The sequence below is a fragment of the Ciconia boyciana genome, chromosome 18, assembly GCF_034638445.1.
Source record: "Ciconia boyciana chromosome 18, ASM3463844v1, whole genome shotgun sequence".
NCBI classification, from domain to species: Eukaryota; Metazoa; Chordata; class Aves; order Ciconiiformes; family Ciconiidae; genus Ciconia; species Ciconia boyciana.
In genome coordinates, this window is record NC_132951.1 from 1697365 (window position 1) to 1722042 (window position 24678).

At 37.2% G+C, this 24678-nt stretch overlaps 1 protein-coding gene across 5 annotated transcripts in view; it reads left to right on the forward strand.

Moving 5' to 3' along the window:
* The first annotated feature begins 2043 nt into the window (after positions 1-2043).
* The window catches only part of DENND1A (DENN domain containing 1A), a 218524-nt gene continuing 195889 nt past the window's right edge, over positions 2044-24678 (forward strand). For all 5 annotated transcript variants that reach the window (XR_012045633.1, XM_072882845.1, XM_072882843.1 and 2 more), the window contains exons 1-2: positions 2044-2223; positions 8612-8682. Coding sequence is in view for 4 of the 5 variants with exons in the window: in XM_072882845.1 (XP_072738946.1) it covers positions 2207-2223; positions 8612-8682 (88 nt within the window). In the remaining variant the exon portion in view is untranslated. The remainder of the gene's footprint in view (positions 2224-8611; positions 8683-24678) is intronic.

Sequence of the window (24678 nt, forward strand, 5' to 3'; positions counted from 1 at the left end):
AGCAACTCTTAAAATGTTTTTTTTCCATATTGTTATTTTACGCTGCACCAGCATTGTATTTACCAGCTTCCTTATTTTTTTCCTCTGACTAGATTTTTTTGCTTTTGTAACCAATTTTAAGAATATTTCTATAAACTTACCTTAATTTGACAGTTATACATATAGCCTTTAGTGTATTGGTTTATTTAAAGGGGAAGAATATCCCTGGTCTGAACACAGTAATTTTGGTTAAAAAGCTACTTCATATCTATGTGGGTATTTCTGTATGAGACAGGGAACACCGATAGAGATCATCTTTATATAATATGTATATAGTATGTAAGGGAGCAGCAAAGGCCACTTGCACCCTAAGGAAGGCTAGTCAGGAGCTGAGGGTGACCACAATGCAGGCTGGGCAATGACCTCGGTGACCAGGCACAGCCCCACAGACATGAGCTAGGCAAAGAGAGCAGGGGTGCTGATAGCACCAGATTCTCACGATGGTCCAGTGGCCATCAGACAAAACCAAGGTAACAGGTCTAAGGTCAATCCAGGAAATCCAAACAATAATTCAGGATCAGGACTGGGTACAGGTATACCTACACCACAGCTCAAGCCATGACTGAATGCAATGCTGAGGCCTGAGCTTACATACGGCTCCTGTGGCAGAGGGTGTGGGTGGAAGCCTGTGGTGGAAGTACTTCATCTCAAGTACTCAAATTAGTACTAGAAACACTCCTTCTCATCTACCCAAACATTTCTTTAACTTACTATAACTGTGAATAAATCTTCCAGGACTTTTTGCATAAATGTTTACCCTATTTTATATTTATTACTTGAATGAGGATGGTATGATTTCTCCTACTCAGCCTCTCTGGGGAGCAAATGGGATATAAAGGCATAGCATGTATTCTCTCTCTCTCTCCCATCTTTCTAGCTGACTAGATTCTTCAGCCAAGCAGTTGCCTTCCACAGTGATCTGCAGTTTAGTGGTCTTTGTAAGCCAAATTTCCCATTTTTTAATTCCTTACTGCAGATCATCTCCAACTCTAAAAAGTTAGAAATTGTTAAATTATGCTAGAAATTGCCCAAACCTTCCTGAAAACTTCCTGTAAAACATGTTCAAATAAAATTGTTGGGTACCTGTTTGATGCTGTTTGCCCAGTCCAATAAGGCATGTTTCAAAATCTGTCTTACTGCAATTTTTGAGTCAACGTACGCTTTGTTTTCAGCAGACTGCATTTCATCTCTCCTTCACTTCTTTTTGAGAAGTCTCCAGTCCCCTTTATGACCTTACTTGGGCTTGTAATTCTTTCTAGCCATCCTTTATTGCCTTTTCAGCAGCTTTGGTTTCTGTGACCAACAGTGCAAAATGTTCTATCATTGCCCTGCAAGAGCACCAGCTCACAGCCCCTCTCTCTGCCTTTTGTTTCTTTGACTTCTTCTGTAGTCCCTAGGCATCGGACACTTATTTCTGACTGGGACTCCAGTCTGGTTCCTTGCCACGCCGGGTACCGTCCCCGTGGGGATGGCTCACCTCTTTACAGGGCTTTCCAGGATGGACAGTCCTGGTCCTCATCTGGTCTGGATAGCAGTCCCCAGTGGATTGCTACGGGCTCTGGATCACGCTTGTGGCGCGTTTTGGCCCTGTTCAGAGTGTGCCTGACGGTTCAGTTCCCCCTGACAGGACGTACGACGCCGCGGCGGGCAGGGAGGCAGCTCTCCTCCACGACCGGCTGCTGGAGACGAGTGTTCCACTCAGTCCCCTTCCTGGCGCTCCTGTTCGGTTGGACTCTTGGCCGCTCTTTAGTCGCTTTTTAGCCGCCGGGCGCGGCCGGCCGCCGACGAGCGGCGGCCGCTCCGCCGCGGGACACCCGCCTGAGGCGCCCTGAGGGGAGCGACGGCGCCCGCCCGCCGCGGGGAGGGGGCAAGGCGGGACTGTTCGCGCGCGCGCGCAGCGTGCGTTGCCATGCCAACACAGCGGGGCGCGCGGCGGGCGCAACGGTGCCGGCCGGCCGTTGGCCCCGCCCGCGCCACCGCCCTCGCGGCGCTGCCGCACTACAGCTCCCGGCAGCCTCCGCGCCGCGCCGTGACTCGGCTGGGGCGACGGCGGCGCTGGCCGGGATGGAGTGAGGGGGCGAGCGGCGGAGAGAGCGCAGCCCACCGAGCTCCGGCCCCCTTCCCCCTTTCTCTCTCTGGCCCGGGCCTATGCGGCCCCCCAGAGACCATGGGATCCAGGATCAAGTGAGTGCCCCCCGGAGCTCTCCAGCCTCGCTTACAGGCCCTCAGGAAAGCGGGAGGGCTCTGGAGAGCGAGAAGGGGACTTCCCCGCCCTCCTTCCAGCTCCCTGTGAGGCCGCGCGGGCGAGACCCCGGCCGAGCCCACAGGCCTCGCGGTAGGGCGAGAAAGAGGGGGAGAAAGAAGGGGGAAGAGTGCCTCCCACCCCCCCCGGGCCAGCTCGCGGGCCGGGGAGGGAGGAGGCGGCAGGGCAAGGGCCCCGTGCCGTCGAGCCCCAACTCAGCGGCAGGACCCCGGGGCGGGGAGCTCCCCCCTCGCCCCTGCCCTGAGGAGGGGAGGAGAGTGTCGTTTCCCGCCCTCAAGCCCAAACCTGGTCCGTTGTCTACTCTTTCTCCCTGCCATCAGTTCTCTGCGTGGTAGCGCATAGAGCCAGGCTGTGAGGGCAGTTTGAATTTTATTGGTGCAGGCCTTAAGGAGGACTGGGGCTGCTGGAATAGGAAAGTCTTCACTGCCAGCACTGGTGGTTTCTGTTTTGGGGGTGTGGTGGGGTCGAGAGAGTTCAAAGCCTCCTTGCCTAAGTTGGAGTGGGCTAAAGGAGAGATGGGTAGTCTAGCTATATCTTGAAAGTGCATTAGCAAGGGGATTTGGGGGAAGGAGAAGAGTGGTGCAAGTGATTAATGTGTTGGGCCTGCAACGCCATGCCCTCAATATTTTTTTGATTTTCATAAAACTGGGGGTTGATTTATTGGTAAGCCCTGTTGGTATGTTTAGTATTGTCACATTAAAGATCTCAGTTCATTCGTATGCCATTCCAGGCAAATTCAGTTCCTCTGAGACAGGTAGAGATGTAATAAAGCTATCACCAAGCAGGGAGTGTTGACATCTTTGTGCATGAAAGGTATGATAGAGTGGAGAGATCCACTTAGATTGTATTTTATTCATCAGTTTCAGTAGGTGCTGTTGAGCAATTGCTTTTCCTTCTCGAACACAGTGTTCTTCAAGACTACATAGGGCTTTAACTTTTCACCTCTTTTGTTTAAGTTGAATATGAAGCTGGAGGAGACATAGTCGTAGTGTCCTTAGTGTGATAACACATCTTCATGTTCCCAAGCTCATGGGCTGGATAGACATAAAGGTGTGTCTGTCCAGCCAGGTGTTTTAGGAAAATGTAAGTGGATAATGAGTGCTTGTAAAGATAGCATGGAGGTGATCGGTTGGGTCCAGAAAGCAACCTTCCTTCTTCAGGAGATACTGTGGGGATAATTTTTGCACTTTTGTGGCGTATGGGTTCTCAACTGTTGCTACAAAAAATTGAAGTCTGAGAAACTAGTTTTACATTCAAATACAGATAGAATCTAAAGTTGTTACTATTTTGACAGCAGGGCAGGCTATATCTGTAACTTGCACCTTTGGATCTTGCAGTGGTCACTCTTGCTTGGGTCACTTCAAGATTATGATCTGAAATGACTTCTTATGATGACCTTACCTTAAGTCTATTAAAAGGCCAATGCTCACTTAAAATGTAGTTTCTTTTGTGTACGTACTGAATCCACAAGCTGTGTTTACCGTCTTTGGGTTTTTGATTGCTAATTTGATCTTTAATGGCTTTGCGTACACTTTGCTGAATGTGAATGCAATCACTCAGATAAGACGCTTCAACTCGAAACCTCACAGTATCAGTGAGGAGATGTAGCAGTTAGAAGTATTTATTACAGCCAATGGACTTTAGGACTTTTTCTGTGCAAAGTCTTTCAGTGTGAACGTGTCTTTCAAGATTACAGACAAAGCCCATGTCTTTCTCTGTCACTGGGAAAACACAGGTGATAACCCCATATAAGCATTACTTTTTATTCCTCTTGGACTTTGTGAGAAAGCATTTTGTCCATTGTGTGATTAAGCAACTTTGCCTTGAGCAACAATTAATAAATTGCTTTTTTCCACTTCAGACAGAACACTGTGCCCAAGTAGAGTAAGGACAAAATTTCAAAACCATATTGAAATATATAAAGAATGAGAGAGCCTATCTGAGTAAGAGGCTTTTCTGGTCTGCTTTTTGGAGCTGGGTGTTTAATCCAGCAAAGATTTTTCAAGTTGATAAGTAGCTCCCTTACTGCGGCAGGTGGGAGCGTGAATGAGAGAACTATTTTATAATTGGGTATACTGAGGCATGCCTCCTTTAGTGGTGTCGCCAATATGTGTTGGAGCCCTAGCAAAAATCCAGTAGTTAGATCTCTTGCTTCTTGCTATAGATTGATAATTATGAGGGATGTTAAACTCCTTGGCACGTGATCACTTGCACACACTGTGATATACTCTGCATGAAACCTGGACATATATATCACCTATATTTTTGATGGATGTATAGTAATGAGTTATTTGAGTGAAAGATTGCATAGAGGAAATTATCAGTAGCTGCATCAGACTGAAGTGAAAGAAATCAAGAAGTTGCCAGCAATCCTGTAAGCTTTTGGCTTGTGTGTAGCTGCAGGCGAAAAAAAGGTAAATTGAGTATTGGGTTACGCTGTTGGGTTAAGTTTCGTGTTGGAGCATGTCATACGGTACGTGCAAGGCACTCTGTGCCAGCAGGGTAATGTAAAATCGGAATCTAGTTAACCTGGCTGCTATCACTTCTTGGTAGCCTTCAGTACTCAAGACATTACAAGAGAGAAAGGATTTTTTTTTTTTAATAATGTGTCAATATCAATCTGTTCAACAGAATTGCATTGCACCGTAAAAAATATTGGCATGTTCCTTTCCAGAGGTGGTTGTATTTCAGTGATGACAGAAGAGATCCCTAGTATTAATCTGGGAATGCTTTCAGATATTTCACATAAAGTTTGCTATATACTGAAATGTAATATTATCTGCCTAGGGAATACCAGGCAGAAAAACTTAAATATATGGAAATTAATCAGGGTTTGAGGTGCAATTTCTGAATTGAATTAGCAATTACAGATTTCTGCTAGTAACTTTTTTCTGCAAGAGTTGAGCAACTGAGCCTTGTTACAAGACAACTAATTATCAAACAGTGTCAGGCTCCTCTCTTATGCCTCAGTTTTTAAGTAGAATGATACTTTCTGCCATAAGTGCTATTAAATTTTCCTACGTGTAGAAAAAAATGCTCCTGACAGAATTGAAATAGGCTTTAGATATGTAAGGTATGTAGAAGGACTTTATTTAATTTTATGCTGCACAATTCTCTTGCAGTTTGGTAAAAATGAACAATTTTGATTGTAAAAGGTCATAAATATCTTATTTAAAATATTTTATTACTTCAATGTAAAATTGAATTTCTTATGGGTTGCTTTGATACTAAAGCTACTTCTACATCAGAGAGGTTTGAAGTAATTCATACAACTAGCATTTATCACAAAAGTATTCTTTTGTCATAGAGCTCCTTCCTAAATTTCTGTTTACAAAAGGTATTGCATTTCCTTCTGAAATTATCCAGTTATCAAATAAATAGGGTACTATGTATTTTTGTACATACGTGTTCTATGTATTTTTTTATTGCATCTGTATGTTCACTTGATAGCCGACTATTGGTCTTTAAGTGATTATTGGGAAGAAAGAAAACTTTGTGTGTGTGTGTGTAAAGTTATAATGCTGTGGATGATTTCAGTGGGTTGAGGATTCAGTACGATGCACAGGTGGCATTAGATGTCTGCAGGGTAGTTTAATAGTCATAAAAATGGACTGCAAAATATACATATTATGATGCATGTTTATGCTATATTTGCAAACTGTATGAAGTCTCATAGTGACTTGTTTCCTTAATTCCACTGAAAAGTTATAAAATATTCAGAATTCAACAATGACTTCATTCTCATACGGAGGTGTTAGCTTGTTGAATGCAGCCTTTAATACTAAGTTTCTGACTTGGCAAAGCTACTTTAATTTCACTGTTCATAGAAATAAGTGGACGTTTGTCACGGAATATTAAAATACAAAATGTGATGTCTTTTTGTCTGAAAGTTTTGGTATATAGTATGTGCTCTTGCCAGCTGTGTTATACAGTGTTTTCACTAAAGAACTTGAACACAGACTCTAACATAATACTAAAAAGGTGTTTGTTATTTTATCCATTAGCTGTAAAAATATGACAAAATTTATAAACTTTTAATTAAGGAAACAGGGTGCTAAAAATAAAGACATAAACAAGGAGGGTGAGATAAGGCTGCACAGCAATGTATATGAAAGGAAAAATACATTTCTGGTGTTATGCGGATATCATTTCATCCTCATCCTGTACCATGATTGTAGGAATGCAGCTAAGAATCTCAATATTTGAAGCAGATTGTATGCAGCAACTCTAGCACAGAGAGAATTATGCAAGTTTGGTTTATACTGCAAAGTGATAGTTGATTTGTTGATTTTGGATTTCTCATAACTTATGAATGTAGTTTTCTGAAAAATGGCTACTTAAGACAAATAAGTTGGGAACTGGTGGCAAATTAACTTAACGTTAATTGAATTGTGAACCATTGTTGCTCCTGAGAGGTGCTCTGTAAAACTGTAGAGTGTGATCCTATGCTACTGAAACCAACGGTAGCTTTTCTGTCGATTTAAATAGGTGTGGAGTTTGGCTTAGAGCCACTTGAGTTACACCAAGTGGGCCTGTGGCATGGTTAGAAATGTTTTATTTAATCCCTTTTGGTGTTAAAGTAGGATTAAAAATTGTAGAAATTCTCTGAAGAGTAGGCTGAACTCCTTGACATGTTTATATGTTTGCTTTGAGATGCTGGGTAAGATGAGTTTCATTTTTTAAATTATTATTCAGGTAGGAATTCTAGCATATATATATGTATTCTAGCATATATATATATATATATATGCTAGAATACATATATATGGGTTTTGTCATTATTTTCATCCTTAGCTGTAAGGGAGCTAACAAAATTCACAAGTTAATTATACCTCAACAATTTTTTAATGTTAGATAGTTTACATTAACACATAGGAGACAATATTATCACTATACAAGCATCCATAAATTTAGAGCAGTAATTATGCAATGTTGATTCTTGGTTTTAACCAGAAAGTTTAAGAATAAAATGTCACATGTTCAGACTTACAAAATCCTTATTTCAGTAAGTAAACAATTACAGTCTAATGTGTGATTCTCTTTAATCTCATAAAAAATTTTGGAGTAGCTAAATTGTTAGGGTCAGGAATTTAACTCAAAATATACTTTCTTGTATAATCACGTGCTGCCTTTACGTGCTCCTTATGAAGTGTAATTCCAGAGCTGCACTTATGGAGTTATAGTAGTAAAAACTGAAAATGTACACTAATTTATTTATTTTTAAATCTTATATCATTAACTTTTATTACTGGTATATTTATAACTCTGGAGCAGAATAAGTCTCTTTCCTCAAGCCTCATTTACATTTTGTAGCTGAATTTGGTATCATTTTTGACTATTGCACCTATTTCCTTATTTCACATGCATCTGGTGGCTTTCTGGATTTAAGACTCTGGAGTCTCATGAGGTGAAACCTTGTGCATTTGTAATATTCTTCAGCATGGCCTTTTTCTGACAAAGAGAGAGAAGTATTTTGACAGGTATTAAAGAGGGGGACTGTCTTCATCCTAAATACAGCCTCTTAAGTTTTCCAGTAATGTATGCATAAAATGACTTTGCATCCTCTTGACTGCAGGTTTTTTTTTTTTCCTTTTTCCTGAGCAAATAGGTGTCGTGAAGTTGAACTCAAGGGTCACAGTAATGAAAATGTGAATCTGGGTTGTTTGTCCCATGTTGGACAATGTGACTGTTTTCAGTCTGGTGAAGAGAAAAGAGTATTCAGGATTTTTTTTTTCCTGAAAAAAATCCCTGTATTTAGCACATAGGTGACTTACTTTCTCATTTGAAAGTAAAGATGAAATACAAAGAACTTGCTTTTGCAAGTTGAACATGTAATCAAAATTACTGTTGTGGCCAAGAACTGAAGTAACTGTTGTTTCTCTGTCTGAGTAGCATTCTGAAAAGTGATATAAAAGGTATGGCTTTCTTTTCTGTTTCTGGCAAAGTTCTGAATGATAGGCCTGTGATATCTTAGTATCTAGAAATGCAGACTAGTCACAACAATTGAATTGACTTAAAGGTTCTGTGTGCTTGATTTCTAGTGTTTTGATTCTTTTTTCCTATGTAGAAGTTTGTTAGAGACCCAGCTCATACTGACTCATCTGAGCTTCAGTCATATCTTGTTACGTACTAGTAAGGCAGAAAGATCTGATGTGAAATCATCACAGACTCTAAACCAAGAAATCTAATTTATCAAGCTGTCATTCTAATGTATGCATTTTTAGAACCCTTTTTGACTGAGTAATTGAAAGCACACTTGAAAAAAAAATTCTCAGTGTGCTAAATACTTTTTTTTTTTTCTCCTTTCAGACAAAATCCGGAAACTACCTTTGAAGTGTATGCAGAAGTAACCTATTCAGGAATCAGCTGCATTGGGAAAGGTACTGTTTTGCACTGTAATTCTACCTATTTATTGGCTAAAATTATTCTTAAGAACCATGTGTTGTGAGATAATGAAGTATATTTAATATTATGCTGTTCTAGCTTTTAAAGATACCTTAATCACTGGTTCTGCAGAATCTTTTACAGTTAGGACTAATAATGAGAAATTCTTGCCTCTGTGCCTGATTGTGGGCAATTTTCTGATTTCTTTGACTGTTTTGCCTTTTTTTGTCTTTTAAAATAGAAATAACTCTTACTTCATTAGGTTGAAAAAGTAAATGTATTTTCAGATGTGCATTTGCTGCTCATATAAGGAACAGGTAGTTTTAAAACAAAAAATACTCTAAACCTTCTTGTGTAGAATTTATTTTTACTTCCTCTTTCTTACTTGTCTACAGAAGTATTTTTATCTGTTCCCAGAATTCTTCCTTTGATAAAATGATTTTATCTAGAAATAAGGCAGGAAAGCAGCTTGTAATTTGGTTAACTATTTTTACCAAACATTGTTATCAAGCCATAATTATACAAGTATTTTTCTATAATACTATTTCTGACAAGTATTCCTATGTTTATGCTAGAGAAGTGCCATAACTACTGAAACCAATGTGTAAGTATATCTGTGAATTTTTGATTGCGCTTTTTTTCTAAACCTGAGGAACCTGATCAAATAAGCAGGAAAAGCAAAGGTGGAAATTTGTAATCCCAGAATTTAGTTCAAGATACTGTGTTGTGGGATCAGTCTTTAGAATGTTATGAAAGGGAGAGATGTCAAAATTAAATAATTATGATTAGTCAACATATACTGAAGTAATATTCCTTTTATCTTTTATGAAATGATCATGTGTGTATTGTATATATGGTATAATGAACCAATAGAAAGGATTTTTATATTTTATTGACTGGAAAGCCACTTATCTCCTTTTATATCTGTATTTGTTACAATCAGCAAAAGTCAAATAGCTGCAACTCTTGCCTTTACTGCCAAAGCCTCCATAGGAGTTGTAACTGGAATACAGTTTTGGCTTGTCCTACTGCTATATGCCATCACGACTATTTGATGTAACTGCAGGAGCCCTTTTAATAACTAGTCTTTGTTTCTGCACATCTGACCTGGATTCTAGTGCCAGAAAATCTGAACAAATTTGACCATAAACATTACATTGTACAGTACTAGTGTCTGGGTATAATCTTCTCTTTGAAGTTTGTTTGCATCCCCCTGGAGGGATTAATTCCCTGCTGTGGGAAGGTGGGTTAAAAAGCACGGAAACTACTTTACAGGTTTTTAATTGGAGAATTTAGTATACATTTTGTTCCATAAACCAACTGATTCTGTGGGAGTTTCACTTAGTTGTGTTTTTAGGTTTGTTGTATGCACTTGTAGGTGCAAAATCTTCAGAAACTGTTCGTAGTGAGTAAAAAAAATTGTTAATAATTGTTTTTACAACTCATATATTGTGAAGTTATTAATTCTCTCTGAATAATCTTTTAAAAGATTTTTCCCAACCAATTTTTTTTTATATTTAAGAGGTGCCCTTTATTCTCAGAAGTCTTAGATTTGCGTATCCGCAAATATTCTGTCCTTCTGTTCTAAATGAAGGTTGTTATTTGGTTCTCCACAGCGTCAACTGTACTTAACAGCTATGCTGTATCCCAGGCAAATCGCCATTCTAGAAATATAGACCTAGAGACTGCCATGTAGTCTTTTCTACTTCTTGGCTAGCTGTTCTATGCCAGAAGACCAAGAATATAAATCAACTTTTTTTTTTTTCAGTCAGGGAATGTATGTTAAATGGCAAGGAGCAGTTACTGTTAAGAAAAGCAAAATGTATAAAAGGTGTGTAAGGAGCAAATTATCAGGCATGTTTAAAAAACTATTTCTTCCTGTGTAATGGATCCCAAAAATTAACTAAGACAACTGTTTTTGAAGTTCGTGTCTAGTATAATAGTGCTATTGATCACTTACGATGCTCTTAATTCTTATATCAATCTTCTGACATGGTCTTGAGGAGAATGAATTGCTCCAAAGCTATAACAGTCCTAGTGTGGGAGATTGTCTGGCTTGTGCAATGGTAAAACATGCCTCTGTTTTGTTTTGTTCAAAAGTTTGTGTAGTGAAGGATGTTTTCCATGTGAGTGTTTAAATATCAACTGCATTTAAAAGCTTTAATATATTTCATAGTTCACTTGCATCTTTCTGAAATAGGAAATACTGACTTGTGTTATTAACTACTGACAGACAATTATACATTCAGGTAGCTTTATTGCTCATGTAGTTGTTAACAATCTTGCATTAAATGTTTATTTGGCTAATAACTTTTGAAATGAATGAAAGCAGCATTATCCATTGACTATCATATAGAAGGCTCCCTCTTAGTTACCAAGACAGTTGACTGCAGAAGAAAAAAAATCTGTTCTGGGCTCAAGAAAGACATCAATAAACTGGAACAAGTTCAATGGAGGGCAACCAAGATGGTGAGTGAGCTAGAGCACTTGCACTGTGAGGAGAGGTTGAGAGTGCTGGGCTTCTTCAGCTTGAAGAAGACTTCAGGGAACCTGAATCTTCCACAAGCCTTCTGTACCTGTGAGGCGTTCATCAAGATGAGCTATCCAGGCTCTTCACAGTGGTGCATGGCAGGAGGACAAGAGGCGATGACATAGACTGAATCAGGAGGCATTCTAACTGAATATCGGGAATGGGTTCACCATGAGGACAGTCAAGTATTGGACCAGGTCCTCAGAGAGGACCAGCTCAGGTTGTGGAATCTCCATCCTTGGGAGTTTTCAAGATCTGACTGGATCACAGCCTATACAACCTGGTCTGATCTCACACCTGGCCCTTCTTTGAGAGGAGGTTGGACTAGAGACCTCCTGAGGACCCTTCCAGCCTGAATTATCCTATGATCCTAAGATTTGATTCCTAGAAATGTAAGCTTCAGGAACATCTGGAGGATGTTTTGTACTCTTAATAAGGTATGAAGAGAAAACTTCATCGAAACCAAAGAAGTTGAAAAAGCAAACATTGTTTTGTTCCAGTCCAGGCAGAACTCTGCCAAACCACAATGAAATGTGTGAACTGAGAAAGGAAGTGATCACTGGATCAGCTCAGCTGTGGTATCTCTGTCCTTTCCCCTTTAGATTATTTAGAAATAGTGATCATCTGTGCTCAGCACTGGTGATTTGTATATTTCTGGCACGTGAAGTCTGTGGTACGTTATACAATTCCAGCATTCAGTAGTACCGAAAAGCTGTGTTTGTGCTTTTCTTTGTTATATTCATACATCTTATTTGGGGACTTATGGATTTTTCTTCCTCGGTGACTTTATGCAAATATGATCTTTGTTTTGGGAACTGTGAAGCAAGATAGCTACAACTGTGACTAGCAACTTTAAGATTAGTATTTGTTATTAAGATATTTCCTTAAGAGAAGACAATTACCAAACCAGTTTTTTGCCTTATGATTGTGATTTCCGTGGAAGCTGGGAATTCCCCTTAGCTAATTGAATCTAAGTTAGTGTGTGTGGTCTGTTTTTTTTTTTTTGTAAAGAACATTTGACTTCCTAAAATTGAATGAATTTTATCTTAACTTTGTTCCCACAAAGATATTTTTTTTACTTTTTTAAGTGTGGAATTCAGTGTGAATTCTGATTTTTAATGTGTGAATTCTGTGTGGAATTCAGAATTTCTTCACTTCATACTTCAATGATGCATTCATTCATGTTCTACTTTTCAGTTTCATCAAATAGCACTGTTCTCTTGCCCATACCCTCTTCTGATAAAATGTTAATACCTTCTCACCAAAAGTCTAGGGCAGGAAAATAGAATAGAAAGAATGGAGTCTGCATCTTTATAGTGACAGTACATGGGAGTTGTCTAGTGAGAAATGTGTCTTGTGTGTGTCATGTGTAAGTGTGTCAAGCATAGGAACTTTGCAAGTCTAGTGCTTCTCACCAGCTCCCACACACTTACTTTCAGGAAGCCAGGAAAAAATAGTAATGGTTTTATTTGAAAAATGGAATATTACTATAGGGAAAATATTGACTAAAACTTATAGTGTTAATACTTTGATTCTTTCCTTTATAGTATCAGGTAAGTACTGGGTAATGGCTGTGACTCAGAGGAAAAGGTGCAGTTCCAAGGCTGATACAGAAGCCTGATGAATAGGCTGACTTGGGTTAAATAGTCTTAACAGGTGCCTTTTGTGCAGTGGTGTAATTGGGATGGAGTAAGATGCTAATACTGTACAGATGGGCACAATGAAGTCAGCTCTTCAACAAGTATGACTGGTAACTTTGGCTTTCAACCATTCCAGGTGAATAGAGAGATTGTTAGGACTTAAAAAAAAAAATTGATTACTAAGACAAATTCCAATTCACATATAAGACTTTAATATTCTATGGCCTGTGTGTGGGGTTTGTGTCTTTGCCTTTATGCATTTTAGTGCTGTGAGGTTCTGACAGGAGAATTTCTAACTTTCCTTATCACTTAGGTATAAGGAGATCATCTGCCTTGCTAAATCCAGGTGTATTGCTTTTTAAAAAAAAACCCACAATGAAACAAAGTTTTTAGATTTATCATTATTATTTTAGAGGTTTCACTGATATGAATTAACCTTCCTTCAGGGATTAAATAAAATAGAGCCTCAAAAATCATAGATAGAGGGGAATAATAATACAGCTTATTGCCCAGCAGATACCAGTAATATATTCTGGGCATCATCTGTAATTGCATTTGTTTTGCCTTTCTGCTGTGATACTTAAGTAATTAAGTATGACTTGGGAGAAATGAGTAGATGTATGTTTTAGTTGACATTAAAATAATTAGTATAGCACTTCTGAACACTACATGCAAGGTTTAAGGTCTACCATTGTTTTTGTTAACATACGGCTTTATATTTTGTTTACTGTTCACCCTAGTTTAAGGAAAATGTTTAAAACCAAACTTTGTTTTCAGTGCTTTTCGTACTCAATGATACCAAGGGCTTTGCAGCAGAGGATGTCTGTGCTGTTTGTTTCATCACTGATGTAGCTGGTGCTTCTCACATTAAAGAAGCTAAAGGGTACCCATTTAAATCTTAGCTGGAAATGCTAAGTTCTCTGGTGTTAGGACAATGTGTGTTTCATAAATTAGCACATTCCTAAGCAAATAATGTTGGATGTTCTAAACTGAAGCTACAGATTACAGTTTTAACTTATTAAAATAAGTTTTGATGATAAGTCTGTGTCTTTGGTGCATGATCTTCTCTTACTCATTGGAATTGTTACATGCAGTGGATAATTTGAGAGCAAAATACATGCTTTTTATGAAATACTACTGTTTTACTGGATTTCTCCTCCCATTTTAAACTTCATGTAAAAGAAGAGAAAATGCATTTTATGAGATTGTGAAGTCCTTCTAATGGAGGGCTTGCGTATTTGTCATGGCATCTCATAATATTAAAACTTCACGGAAAGTGAGGTAGTAAATTACAAAGAACTTGTATTGTTTCTTTTACAAATTATAACTGATTAAGTTAGCTTAAGCACTTCTAGAAATTCAGTTCTATACTTTTGGCATGTTGTATGCTTGCAAGTACAGTAAAGTGCATTGGAACTGCGTTTTTTTTTTTAAAACCTCAGCTAAGAGATTGTTTAGGCTTTTCTGAGATGCAGTAGTAGAAAGAATCTACTAGCAATTTTAGTTTAAATACCTATATAAAGAAAGTGAAAGCATACTAACTACTTAAAAATCTTCCTTTTAATTTTCAAAGCACTTTATAATCTTAAAACTGCTGCAGATCATTAATCAGAAATATGATGTGACAAATTTAAGGATCTTGCTGGACCTCAGCCAAAGATCCTCTCTTCTTAGACGAGGCTGTGAGAAGAATTGTAGTCTGACTGTCAAACTGTTCATGTAGAAAAAGAGAATTTGTTAGTCTAAAGTAACCGATCAAAATAGTCTCTAAAGTATGAACATTTGAAAGTAAATGCTCACAAGAGTAAGACACCCTCCCTACACCCCTGTCTGGGAGGACGTAGCATGCTTTTGTATGGGGGTTTTGTGTTCTTGCCAGAGCAGACATTATAAAAGTATGTCAAATCTATAGCTTTACCATGTAGTGTGCCAAAAGGCCTTTCTCTCCAAGGACCTAATCTTTCATCTTTTTGTAAGTGTAGCATAAATTCTTGCTGTGTGTTCAAGGAAAAAGCTAAAATGGTACAGTAGAGCTAAAGGATTTCTTTCTTTTTTTTTTTTAAAACCATGGTAAGTTAGAAGCCTAAATGCGATAGCATGGACAAAGTGTAAGTGTGTTAGAGTTTAACAAATGTTCACTGGATTAGTAAAGGAAATGTAGTTTATACTACTTCTTTTATGACAGAATTTAAAAGGTCTTGCTGTAAGACTTGCCATGTGCTTCTTTCCTTTCTCGAAAACATACCACTAAGTTGAAAAGGGAGATGAATCTTAGAAGGAAACTATTAACTCTGAGGGAGTTTATCATTGTTTGAGAGAAAGGATGAAATTTGCATTTGAATTGGCTCTGAGAGTAGCATGTACTACTAATCTTGTTCCTACTAGAAGCTTGTGAGTAGTTTAAGTACTTCCTTCTTTACTTTTCATGTTCTAGCCTTGTGTTGTAATAGCTCTTTCCCTCCCTCCCCCCCTTCCCAGTAGATCACAAATGTTACAACTTAAACTAATAGAAGTCCTTAACTCTACTGGGAGAAGTCATGATGTGCTTGGGCCCTAAAATTATTCTACAGTTGTCACTGTGGTTTCCATGGTAGGACTTTCACAGGTCGAGAGAGCTAGCAGGTTTCTGCCTCTGCGAAATAGGCATACTGCTACTCTTTATCATTATCTGTTTGTCATATGTTATAATTTTAGATAGTAGAGCAGTACCTCCCATAGAGAGGAAATATTTTCTTGAGCGTAAGCAAAGTTACTGGAGTAGGATTAAGTTGAGAGTTGGTCATTCAAAAGTTTGTAAACCTTACCCGTGCACCTCTCACAGCAACCTTTATTTTTTTAGGTGAAAACACTTTGTTGCTTGAAGTTTGTCTGTTCTGTATTGAAAAATAGATAACATACTGCAGGTTTAGGAATAACAAAGGAAGTGTAAAATTCAGGTCTCTCTCCGTTGAATAAGGGCTTTCTGTTGAACATATGCTGTAGTTCAGGTATCACAAGTTTTCCTATCCCATCTTTATGGTATTATGTTGCTGCACCTAACATCCTGAAGCAGGATTGGAAAAGTAACCAAATCTAAGTAGGTAGTATTTGGAATTCTAATTCTCCTAAGCTGCTGCTTTGTTTTTCTGTTCCCATTTGATCGCTTTTCTTCTAAGTACAAACAAGGTGGAAGATTTTCACAAAGAACTTACTAGGACTGCAGTGTCCAGATCAAATGAGTAGCACTGTCTGAACTGTTTTGTTTGAAGACAGTTCACAGTTTGGCTTTTACAGTCTAAATGAAATACAGAACTCAATTTGAAGAGAAACTCACTGTATGAAAAAACATTAGAATCTGTCATATTGCAAGTCATCATAAATTTTATCTAACACATTTTTTACGTGTGTTCTTAGCTGCTGATACTAGATTTAATAAAACTCAAATATTAATATCGAGTATAACTGAATGTTCTTCCATTTCTAGAAGTTATTTTGTGGGAAGAGATCTGCTTGTCCTTTTTGCTTCATGCTTTAACTACTTCTGTCTACAGTCTTTTCTATTTCACAAGTATTTACTAGTCTACACTATATTGCTACTGCTGGCACTGTTTAACTAGACAGAAAAATTCAGCACAGAGTCTCACTCACAAGACTTTAAACTCTTTTGTTGATTTATATTTTTTTAAAGGAGCTTGACATCTTCATCAAGTTCACAGTGGGCCTGCTTTGTTTGCTTTCTCTTGAATGCTTGATAAGATTTTTCTTCTATTGTTTTGTGCAGCAAGGACAGAACTTGCCATGGCTGAGGTGGTTTTTTTGTAAATCCACAATATGGTCATTGTCTGCTGCTGAATAATTGTGACTGCTTTTTGTACAACCAGAACTAAGGCTTTGGCTGTGAACAGATTCCTTCTTAGCGTGAAAAGAGACTAATCCATGTAAATACAGCCCCAAAATAAAGCTTTACAGAAAAAGGGAAAGGCTGCTAAGCAGGAGGGCAGAGGTCAGCAATTTAACCTTTAACCTAACAAATAAGAAGCATGAAAGTTCCCGAATTGGTTTACAAAGGCAAGCTCCTGTGATCTGTCAGTTTTTCTTTTCATGATAGAGTTGGGTGAGAAAACTGACTGACAGCTAGTGCCTTTTTAACTGCAGGTTGAAATTAACTGCTAAACTGAAACTTTTTTAGGGATTATTTTAGTGATTTTAACAAATTATTTTCATTCACTAGCTGTCCTTACAGTTTTCCTGGAATTTATAGAGGAGTTTGAGTGGTTGTTCTTTTTAAAGAGTTTAAAAGAGTTCTTTTTTTAAAAGAGACTCAATTTAGATACCAAATACTACTGAAACATTCAATATTTCAGCATTTGAAGCATTTAAGAATTAGATGAACCACTTGTTGCAATTAACTCTCTGTTAATGTGCTCCTTTAAGAGTAGGGCTGTTATTCCAATAACTGCAAAGAGATTGTGCTTTGAATAGAGTCAAAAAGTTGTTGCTAAAGGCGGGGTGTGTGTGACTTTATTTAAGGGAGTAATTTTAACTTTAGTTCATTCTCTGTCACAAAATTTTCCAAGGTGGTTTGTTTTTGTTTGTCCTTATTTAATCACAACAGGTAATCTCATTAATGAGTGTTAACTTTTGCTTAAAGCTTAATGCATCTGCAATCAGCTGCTAATCTAGATATAGACATTTCTGTAAAGAACTTTTAATTAGAGTGTCATTCAGATGAAAAAGAAACAAAGAAGTAATGACTTTAAAGTAGACTCCCTGTAGATTAAGAATAGCGATTTTGGGGTGTTTTTGCCTAGTGTTGTAAGAGCCGTCCCAGAAATGACTGACATTTGGTCCCATCTACAGTTGTACTGATGCTTCCTATGAGTGTCTTCAATAGAAATATTGGAGTTTAGAAATTGTGTCTGTGTTTAGTCTGTTGATGTGTAGGTCAGTAATTCTACCCAGAGCACTACTTTAACATGCAAGCAAAGCAAATTTGGTAAAGCAAAAGATGAACTAGATCTATTTTTATCACTGGTTCTTTTTGTTTTAGGTAGTTCCTTGCAAAAAGAGAATGTAAACTCTAATTCAAAAAGAGGCCTATCAGAGTGCCCGAGGCAGTATTGGTCTGCTTCTTTTTGGTGTGATATTTTTTTGTCATGAACAAAACGAGACATTGTCAGGTTTTCTTGTGGTTTTTTGTTGTGTGGTTGGTTTTTTTTTAAGATTGAAATAGAGTTAGAAAGAAAGATGATTTGAGGTTAAATTATTACCAAATAAGTGTAAAATTAATTCAAGACTACTGTTTTACTTCAGCAATGGTTGTAAAAAAACAAACCCAAACCAAACCAAACCCCATACTGCACCCTTTGTGCTACCAGAGACAAGGCCGATCCTGTAGTATTCTACATTAAATGCTGTAGCATGCTTGATTCACAGCGAAGGGTCAGGGTGTGGTACACTTCCCTGTAGCAGTGTCTGTGAATAACAGTGGTAAGACACATTTTAATCATGAAGAACTGTATTATATTCTGTTAATATCCGAACATACTGATTATCTGTGAGCAAGGTGTATCACCTGCTCTCTGCTGGATTCCATCATCGGAGAGCGGAGAAGGAATGCTGAGGGAATGCTGCTGAATCCTGATTGAGGAGTAAGGAGATTTTTGGCCCTGCCGGGGCTACCAAGTTTTGGTAAACCATTTGTCAAAATTCCAGATGCTAATTGATTATTGGCTCTTAGGAAGATGGTTTTAATGCCTTTTTTAGATGGAGACAGCTTTCAATATACTTTTTACTAGGACTTATTTCATTGAAGAGTGGGATAGAAACCAAGGAAGCTGAACAGCAGTATTAAGGATGATAACCTTGGATGGAGGGGTGGGAACAAACAACTGATACTGATAATCTAGTGATTGTCTGGAATGGGTTATAGTCTGGAGAGTTCGTTTGTTTATGCTTCCCTAGGGATTTGGAGAAAAAAAAAAAACAAAAACCAAAACCCTCAAAACCCCCAATATTTAAGTTGGTTGTGATTTTTCTGAACTCTTCCATGACTGGCTATTTGGAGAGTAATATTTTCTAATTTGATGAACTAACTAGTAAAAATAAATGATGCATAGTATAGATAGTCAAATAATGTAAGACTGTGTAGAAGTACCCTGTAGAACACCATAATCTGCGTGGAAAGCACCACAGTTAGAAGATGAGGAGCAGGAGTGAAGGGTCCTATTTACTGTGCCAAAATGTGTGGTCTGCCCCAGACTTCATCAGCTATTACAGTACATACACCTAGGGAAGAAATGGAGAAAAAAAACAAAACAAAACCAAACCAACTTTCAGTGAGTACTTTAATACAGTTTCTTGAATATTGTAGCCAAAAGAATTTCCACGCTTAGAATTTGTGCTAGGATTTTAAATGGCGGTGAAGGGAATTACACTCTCAACTCCCATTGCATTCTACTGGGATTAACTGAATCCTATCTTTAGTTCCTTTGAAGAGTCATTTACGTTGAAACTACATAGTTATGAATATAAGTAGTGGTAACATGACCTTTTTTAAAATTGATTCTTACATTGTTTTATCTCTTAAGTAAATAATTACTCTTAATTTATGTCTAGTTGACCTGTAAGATACTTTTGAGATCCTTGAGATCTTCTGTTCCAAAGATTCTAAAACAAGATCATCGCTCTGTGGAAAAACACCTACCAAAATGATTAATGCAGACTCAAATCAAAGACCAAAAAGGTGAAGACAAAATAGCTGATGAAGTATCACAGTATAGGTAGACAATAGAATCAGGCTTCTGACTTTTCATATTTGTAAGCTTCATATTTGACTTAAAGTTATTTAAATCACGTGCTTTATCTTTTTGTGAATATGACACTAGGACAGTGCAAGCAAGTAGGGAAAGATACCAGGATAAGAGAAACAACTCAGAACGGAAATTAGTTCATGCTGTCTCTTCAATAGGCAGTTGAAGAGATGGTAGAACAGAACTGGCCTGTGGTGAAGGGCAGGACACCCTGCCGCCAACCCAACCCAAAACACAACCCCCAAAACTTTCCTTTGCATTAAGTATGAGATTTTCTTCTAAAGCTGCTCCTTGCTTGCACCTAAAGTAATATCTGATAATATCTATTTTATAAAAATAGATAAAGCAACAGATACTTGCCTGTTGAAAATTCACTCGGTTTAATTTGAAGCGGAGCTTATCAAACATGTTAAAAAGATTCAATAGGGTAAATAATTCTCTATTAAAGCTATAACCTACGCCCACAAATGCATTAAAATTCATACTTACAATTACCACAGACTAATATATTGATCTCATCTCGTCCCATTTTATCTAGAGGTGATATTTTCACATGGAAAAATGTTATAGATACGTTTATTTTGCTTCATTGTGATTAATGTGCTTCTACACTAAAGATGTTATGTTTGTCCTGTATACTTGTTGCTCTTACTTAATGGCTTAAATGCCCCACTTGTGTTTGTGATAATGTGTCATCTTCTTTTGTACACAGTATTGTTAACAATTTTGATTATGTTTTGAGAAAATTTACTTGTAAATTATTCACTAAAAATACATACCACTTCAGTGTATTGTAGATTCTGTCAGTACTGTGAAATTAAATAGCTCTTAAATATATTTTCTGCTGGAAAGAATTATCATGTTAAAGCAGAAGTATATAGCTTTGTGTGTGCCTTGGCAGTATTCATAAACAAAAATAGATGTAGTGTGTAAATAGGATTATTTAACTTGTTCAGTATTTTATTCTTTAATGAACTGTAGAGGTAAAAAGTAGCAGAATCTCACAATTTGCCATCTCACTTGCATGGAGATTGCAAAAAGCATGCTTTGTTGCACTTATAAATACTAAATGTGGTATCCAGTAATACAGTAATTACAGCACTTTACATTTTGATGCATTTCTTGATTGCTTTGCTTTACCGGGATTAGGTCCTTCACTATATCATCTTGAAGCAGTTCTGTATCTAAACTAAATCCTTAGAATACAGCGGGTATCACATGGACAATTAAAATTGAGTATTGACATGTTTTTAAAATAGTCATACATCTCAATTTTGTTTATCTCAAAGTTTTAAAAACCTAATGACCTCATTGCAGCTTGACTATAATTACCATGTTTAAACTTCTATGCATTTTTTAGTTTAAACAGCCTTTGTGTTTTTTTTAAACCAAAAGAAAATTAATGAGAAGAGACAAAGAGACATCAAAGAGGTTTTCCCTCTGATTGCAGTGTTAGAAGTTTTGCCTGAAAATAGGTTACATTTCTTCTGTTTTCAGCTGAATCCTCATTAACTTTACATTTTAATGATGTCCAGAGCAAATTATACGATTATGGTAGATGCCTTAAAGGGAAGCTTAAAGGACACCTTTTTAATGTTTGTTTCTTTATTGGTGGCAGTATTTGCACCAGTGTTATAAATAGTGTTAGGATACTAAAAGCAATCCCCAAACATATCAGAAATATCTTCCATTTTTGCCATATATGTAGTATAAGTATCTTTAATATTAAACACAAGTGGAGCATGTTAGGGGGATATCTTCATCTTTGTAGAAGAAAAATGTAAATCATGTCCTTTGAAAGAGTTTACAAATTACTTCTGCATCTTATAATCAGTTTAATTTATAATGATAAAATAAAATGGAGACAGGTGATGTAACAAAGCCTCTGAATTGTTTTATTTTCTTGAACCTTCAATGGAGAAGATGATTGAAATGTTAATGAAGTGATAGTTTGTGTTTTTACAATGACATAAAACATTATTGGGGGAACTCGGTGGAATTTCAATTTATTCCATTTAGGGGAACACTATTAGCAGCAGTTCTGTATCCTAATGTACCTCTCCTAATAAATTAAGATCACATAATTAACTTTTTAGATGAAGAATCATGTTATGTCAAATGCAGCAACAAGAACTTCTATTTGGTACACCTTAAAGAGGATTAACTGAAATCGGCAATAGCTCGAATGGAAGTTGAACAGTTGAGAATCCAGGTAGTTCAAGATAATCTTCTAAAACATATCTTAAAAAATAAAATAAACATTGCACCCGCTCCCCCCAAAAGTATAGCAATTCTATATTAACATTTTTTTCTGTTCCCCTTCTTCCCCCTCACACCTTTGCCCCACGGAAGGATATGTCATTTCCGACTGTAGCTCAGTGAAAAATTAGACCAAAAGGTCTTGTGAAAAGCGAGGTCTTCTGTTTCCCTGTCCTGACACTTGGCGTCTGTGTTTTATGAATAGAACCTTTGATTTTCTTGTGCTGCACTCTAATCAAGAAACTAAATTTTTGGGAGGTGGGGTTATGGCAAGGGGGTGGGAAAAGGAAGAAGTAGGAATGACCCAAAGTTCAGCTATGAAGGAGAACTCAAAATCCAATTGACACAGTGAAATGTTATCATTTAAGATCTTAATGGCTAGTAATTTGTGACTACATTGCCATAATAGAAGTAAATTTCTAATTAATCTCTGATTATTCCTATAGATATGGCTCTGCTTGGCATATGATTTTATGAAGCTGATGTCCTGCATCTGTATATTCAGTATTTCAGATTGGTATTTCTAAAAAATTTTTTTGCAATGGAAACAATCTTTTAGTACTTGTTTTTAATAAATTCAGCCTCCTCATATGTTCCAGACTCTTAATTCCTGAACGACTGGCTTTCTGCTGTAGTGTTATCCAAAGTTTGGTGTTGCTTTTCTTCTGCAGGTCTGTGTCCTGTAGTTGAGTTGAACTGCAGTTGCATATGGTCATCTGCTATAGGATGTTCTTGAGAGCTCAAATTTATAATCATGACTATCAAAATAATCCTTTTTGTCCTGAGAATTTCACCTTAAAGGTGCTACAGTTTTATGATCTGCTCTTCCACTGAAATTTGTATAGTGTTTTAGTGTCTGGGCATATGTACACATAGCTCTTATGTAAATGAAATTTTCCCTTTTATTTTGAACTCAAATAAATAAATTTTTGCTAAATAGTGCCTGGTTGACTTCTTCATTTTTGATTTAGACTAGTCTGTGTTGATGGAAGCATTTGATATGTCCATCATTAATAAATAATTGAATAATGCAAGAGTCATTAGACAAAAAGAAAACTGAACTTAACCTTTCCATTTCAGTATTTCTTATGTATTCTTTTTGATATTAATAAATTTTCTGTAGAAACTGTTCAGAAATATAAATTGTTGTTATTGTCTAGGAGTTACGGCACACCCAAACTGCACATCCAGCTTGGTGTGCATTAGGTGGTCTCTTGTTAGAAAATGGGTTTAAGTCTTTCAAATGCTTGCTGCTTTGTAAGCTTGAAAACCACTTTTGAAAGTGGTGGTTTAAGTTCCTAGTTTAGCTTAAATCTTTTAGCTTTGATGCCTCCTAATGTAACTTCAGTTTGAAGATCGTATCACTAAAGAAGAAAAAGTTAAGTGCAATTTCCTGCCTCTTTCTCACCTTTATTTTGTAATTATCAGAGAATTTACAGTAACTTAATCTTTAGTTGAGATGCATAATAAAAATACTGATTAATAAGCTCTGGCTGACAGAAAGGTATGTACGTTATTCTGATTTCCTTGGCGTGCAGGATTTTGTATAGAATCATATTAGCACTAAAAACCTGAAATGTTCTTCCTGGTAACTTATTCTGCAAGTATTTGCAGTGTGGCTATTTCCAGCCAGTTATGTGTTAATGATAGTGCAAGGTTGAAACATTCCAATCATTCATACGCCTGTCCTCCCTTTCTCATATGTGTTTCTTTGCTCAGTGTTTTTGCCTTATTTCTTTTGCTTTGTTGTGGCCAATTCAGTCAGTATAATAGCACAGACATTGGCTTTTTTTTTTCTTTAATAAAGAGTTATGTTAGAGATATACTATAACAGAGATAAGAGCTATTTATGTCCTAAGCTATTGATTTTTAATTAATGTTGCCTGGGCTCATACATGTTGGCAGAATTGCTAACAGCTTGTGGCATTTTTTAATTCACATCTTCTTTTTTGGTATTTTGACAGTGTCATTCATATCTCATGAAAAAGTACCTCGTCAGGTTAAATGTGTTAAAACACCGAGCAAAAAAAAAAAAAAAAAAGGAGAGAATGGAACATAGGGCTGCCTAGAAACCTTGATCCATTGCCAAAGTATTTAAACAATTTAGTGTTTTGGTTTTCTAGCTCCAAGCTGCTTCTCAAATCCCTTGCTAATTAATCCAGTTAATTCTTTGTAGACTAACTGTATGCAGGGCTTTTTCTTGTGCTTCTATCGCTGAGAACCCTGTTTTGTTTGAAGCAAACCTAAGCTCTGTTATAAAGGTTGTAGTAATAAAGTGAGTACTTGCAGATGTAAATACAGTGTTTTGAGCCTTTTTAAAAGGAGTTGTGTTTGTGTGTGTAACTTCTAATTTAATCTTTCATGTTTAAAATTTACACATATATGCTTGTATAAAAAGATGGAGAGAGCTTTGTCATTAGTTCGATCATTTAAGAAAAGGCAGTAGAGCCTCTATGGAGCAATTATGGCATGAAGTATTAGTGTTGTGATATTACAATTAGTGATATATGTTTATTTTTCAGCAAGTAAATGACTGTAAATGCTCTTCGTTTCTGTATTCCAAAGTGGGCGATTGATATAGGGCAAATAAGAGAGTTTAACGGGAAGGAGAGTTTTTAGAAATGACCTGTTGATACTTTGAATTCTCTTGATTAGAGTACAAGGGTGGTATGAATTCAGAACGGGAAAAAGCAGCTAGGGAGCAGAGAGCTTAGAAGTCCAATTAGACATGGTATGAGATAACAAGAAAAGAGTGTACACTCCTCAAGGTGT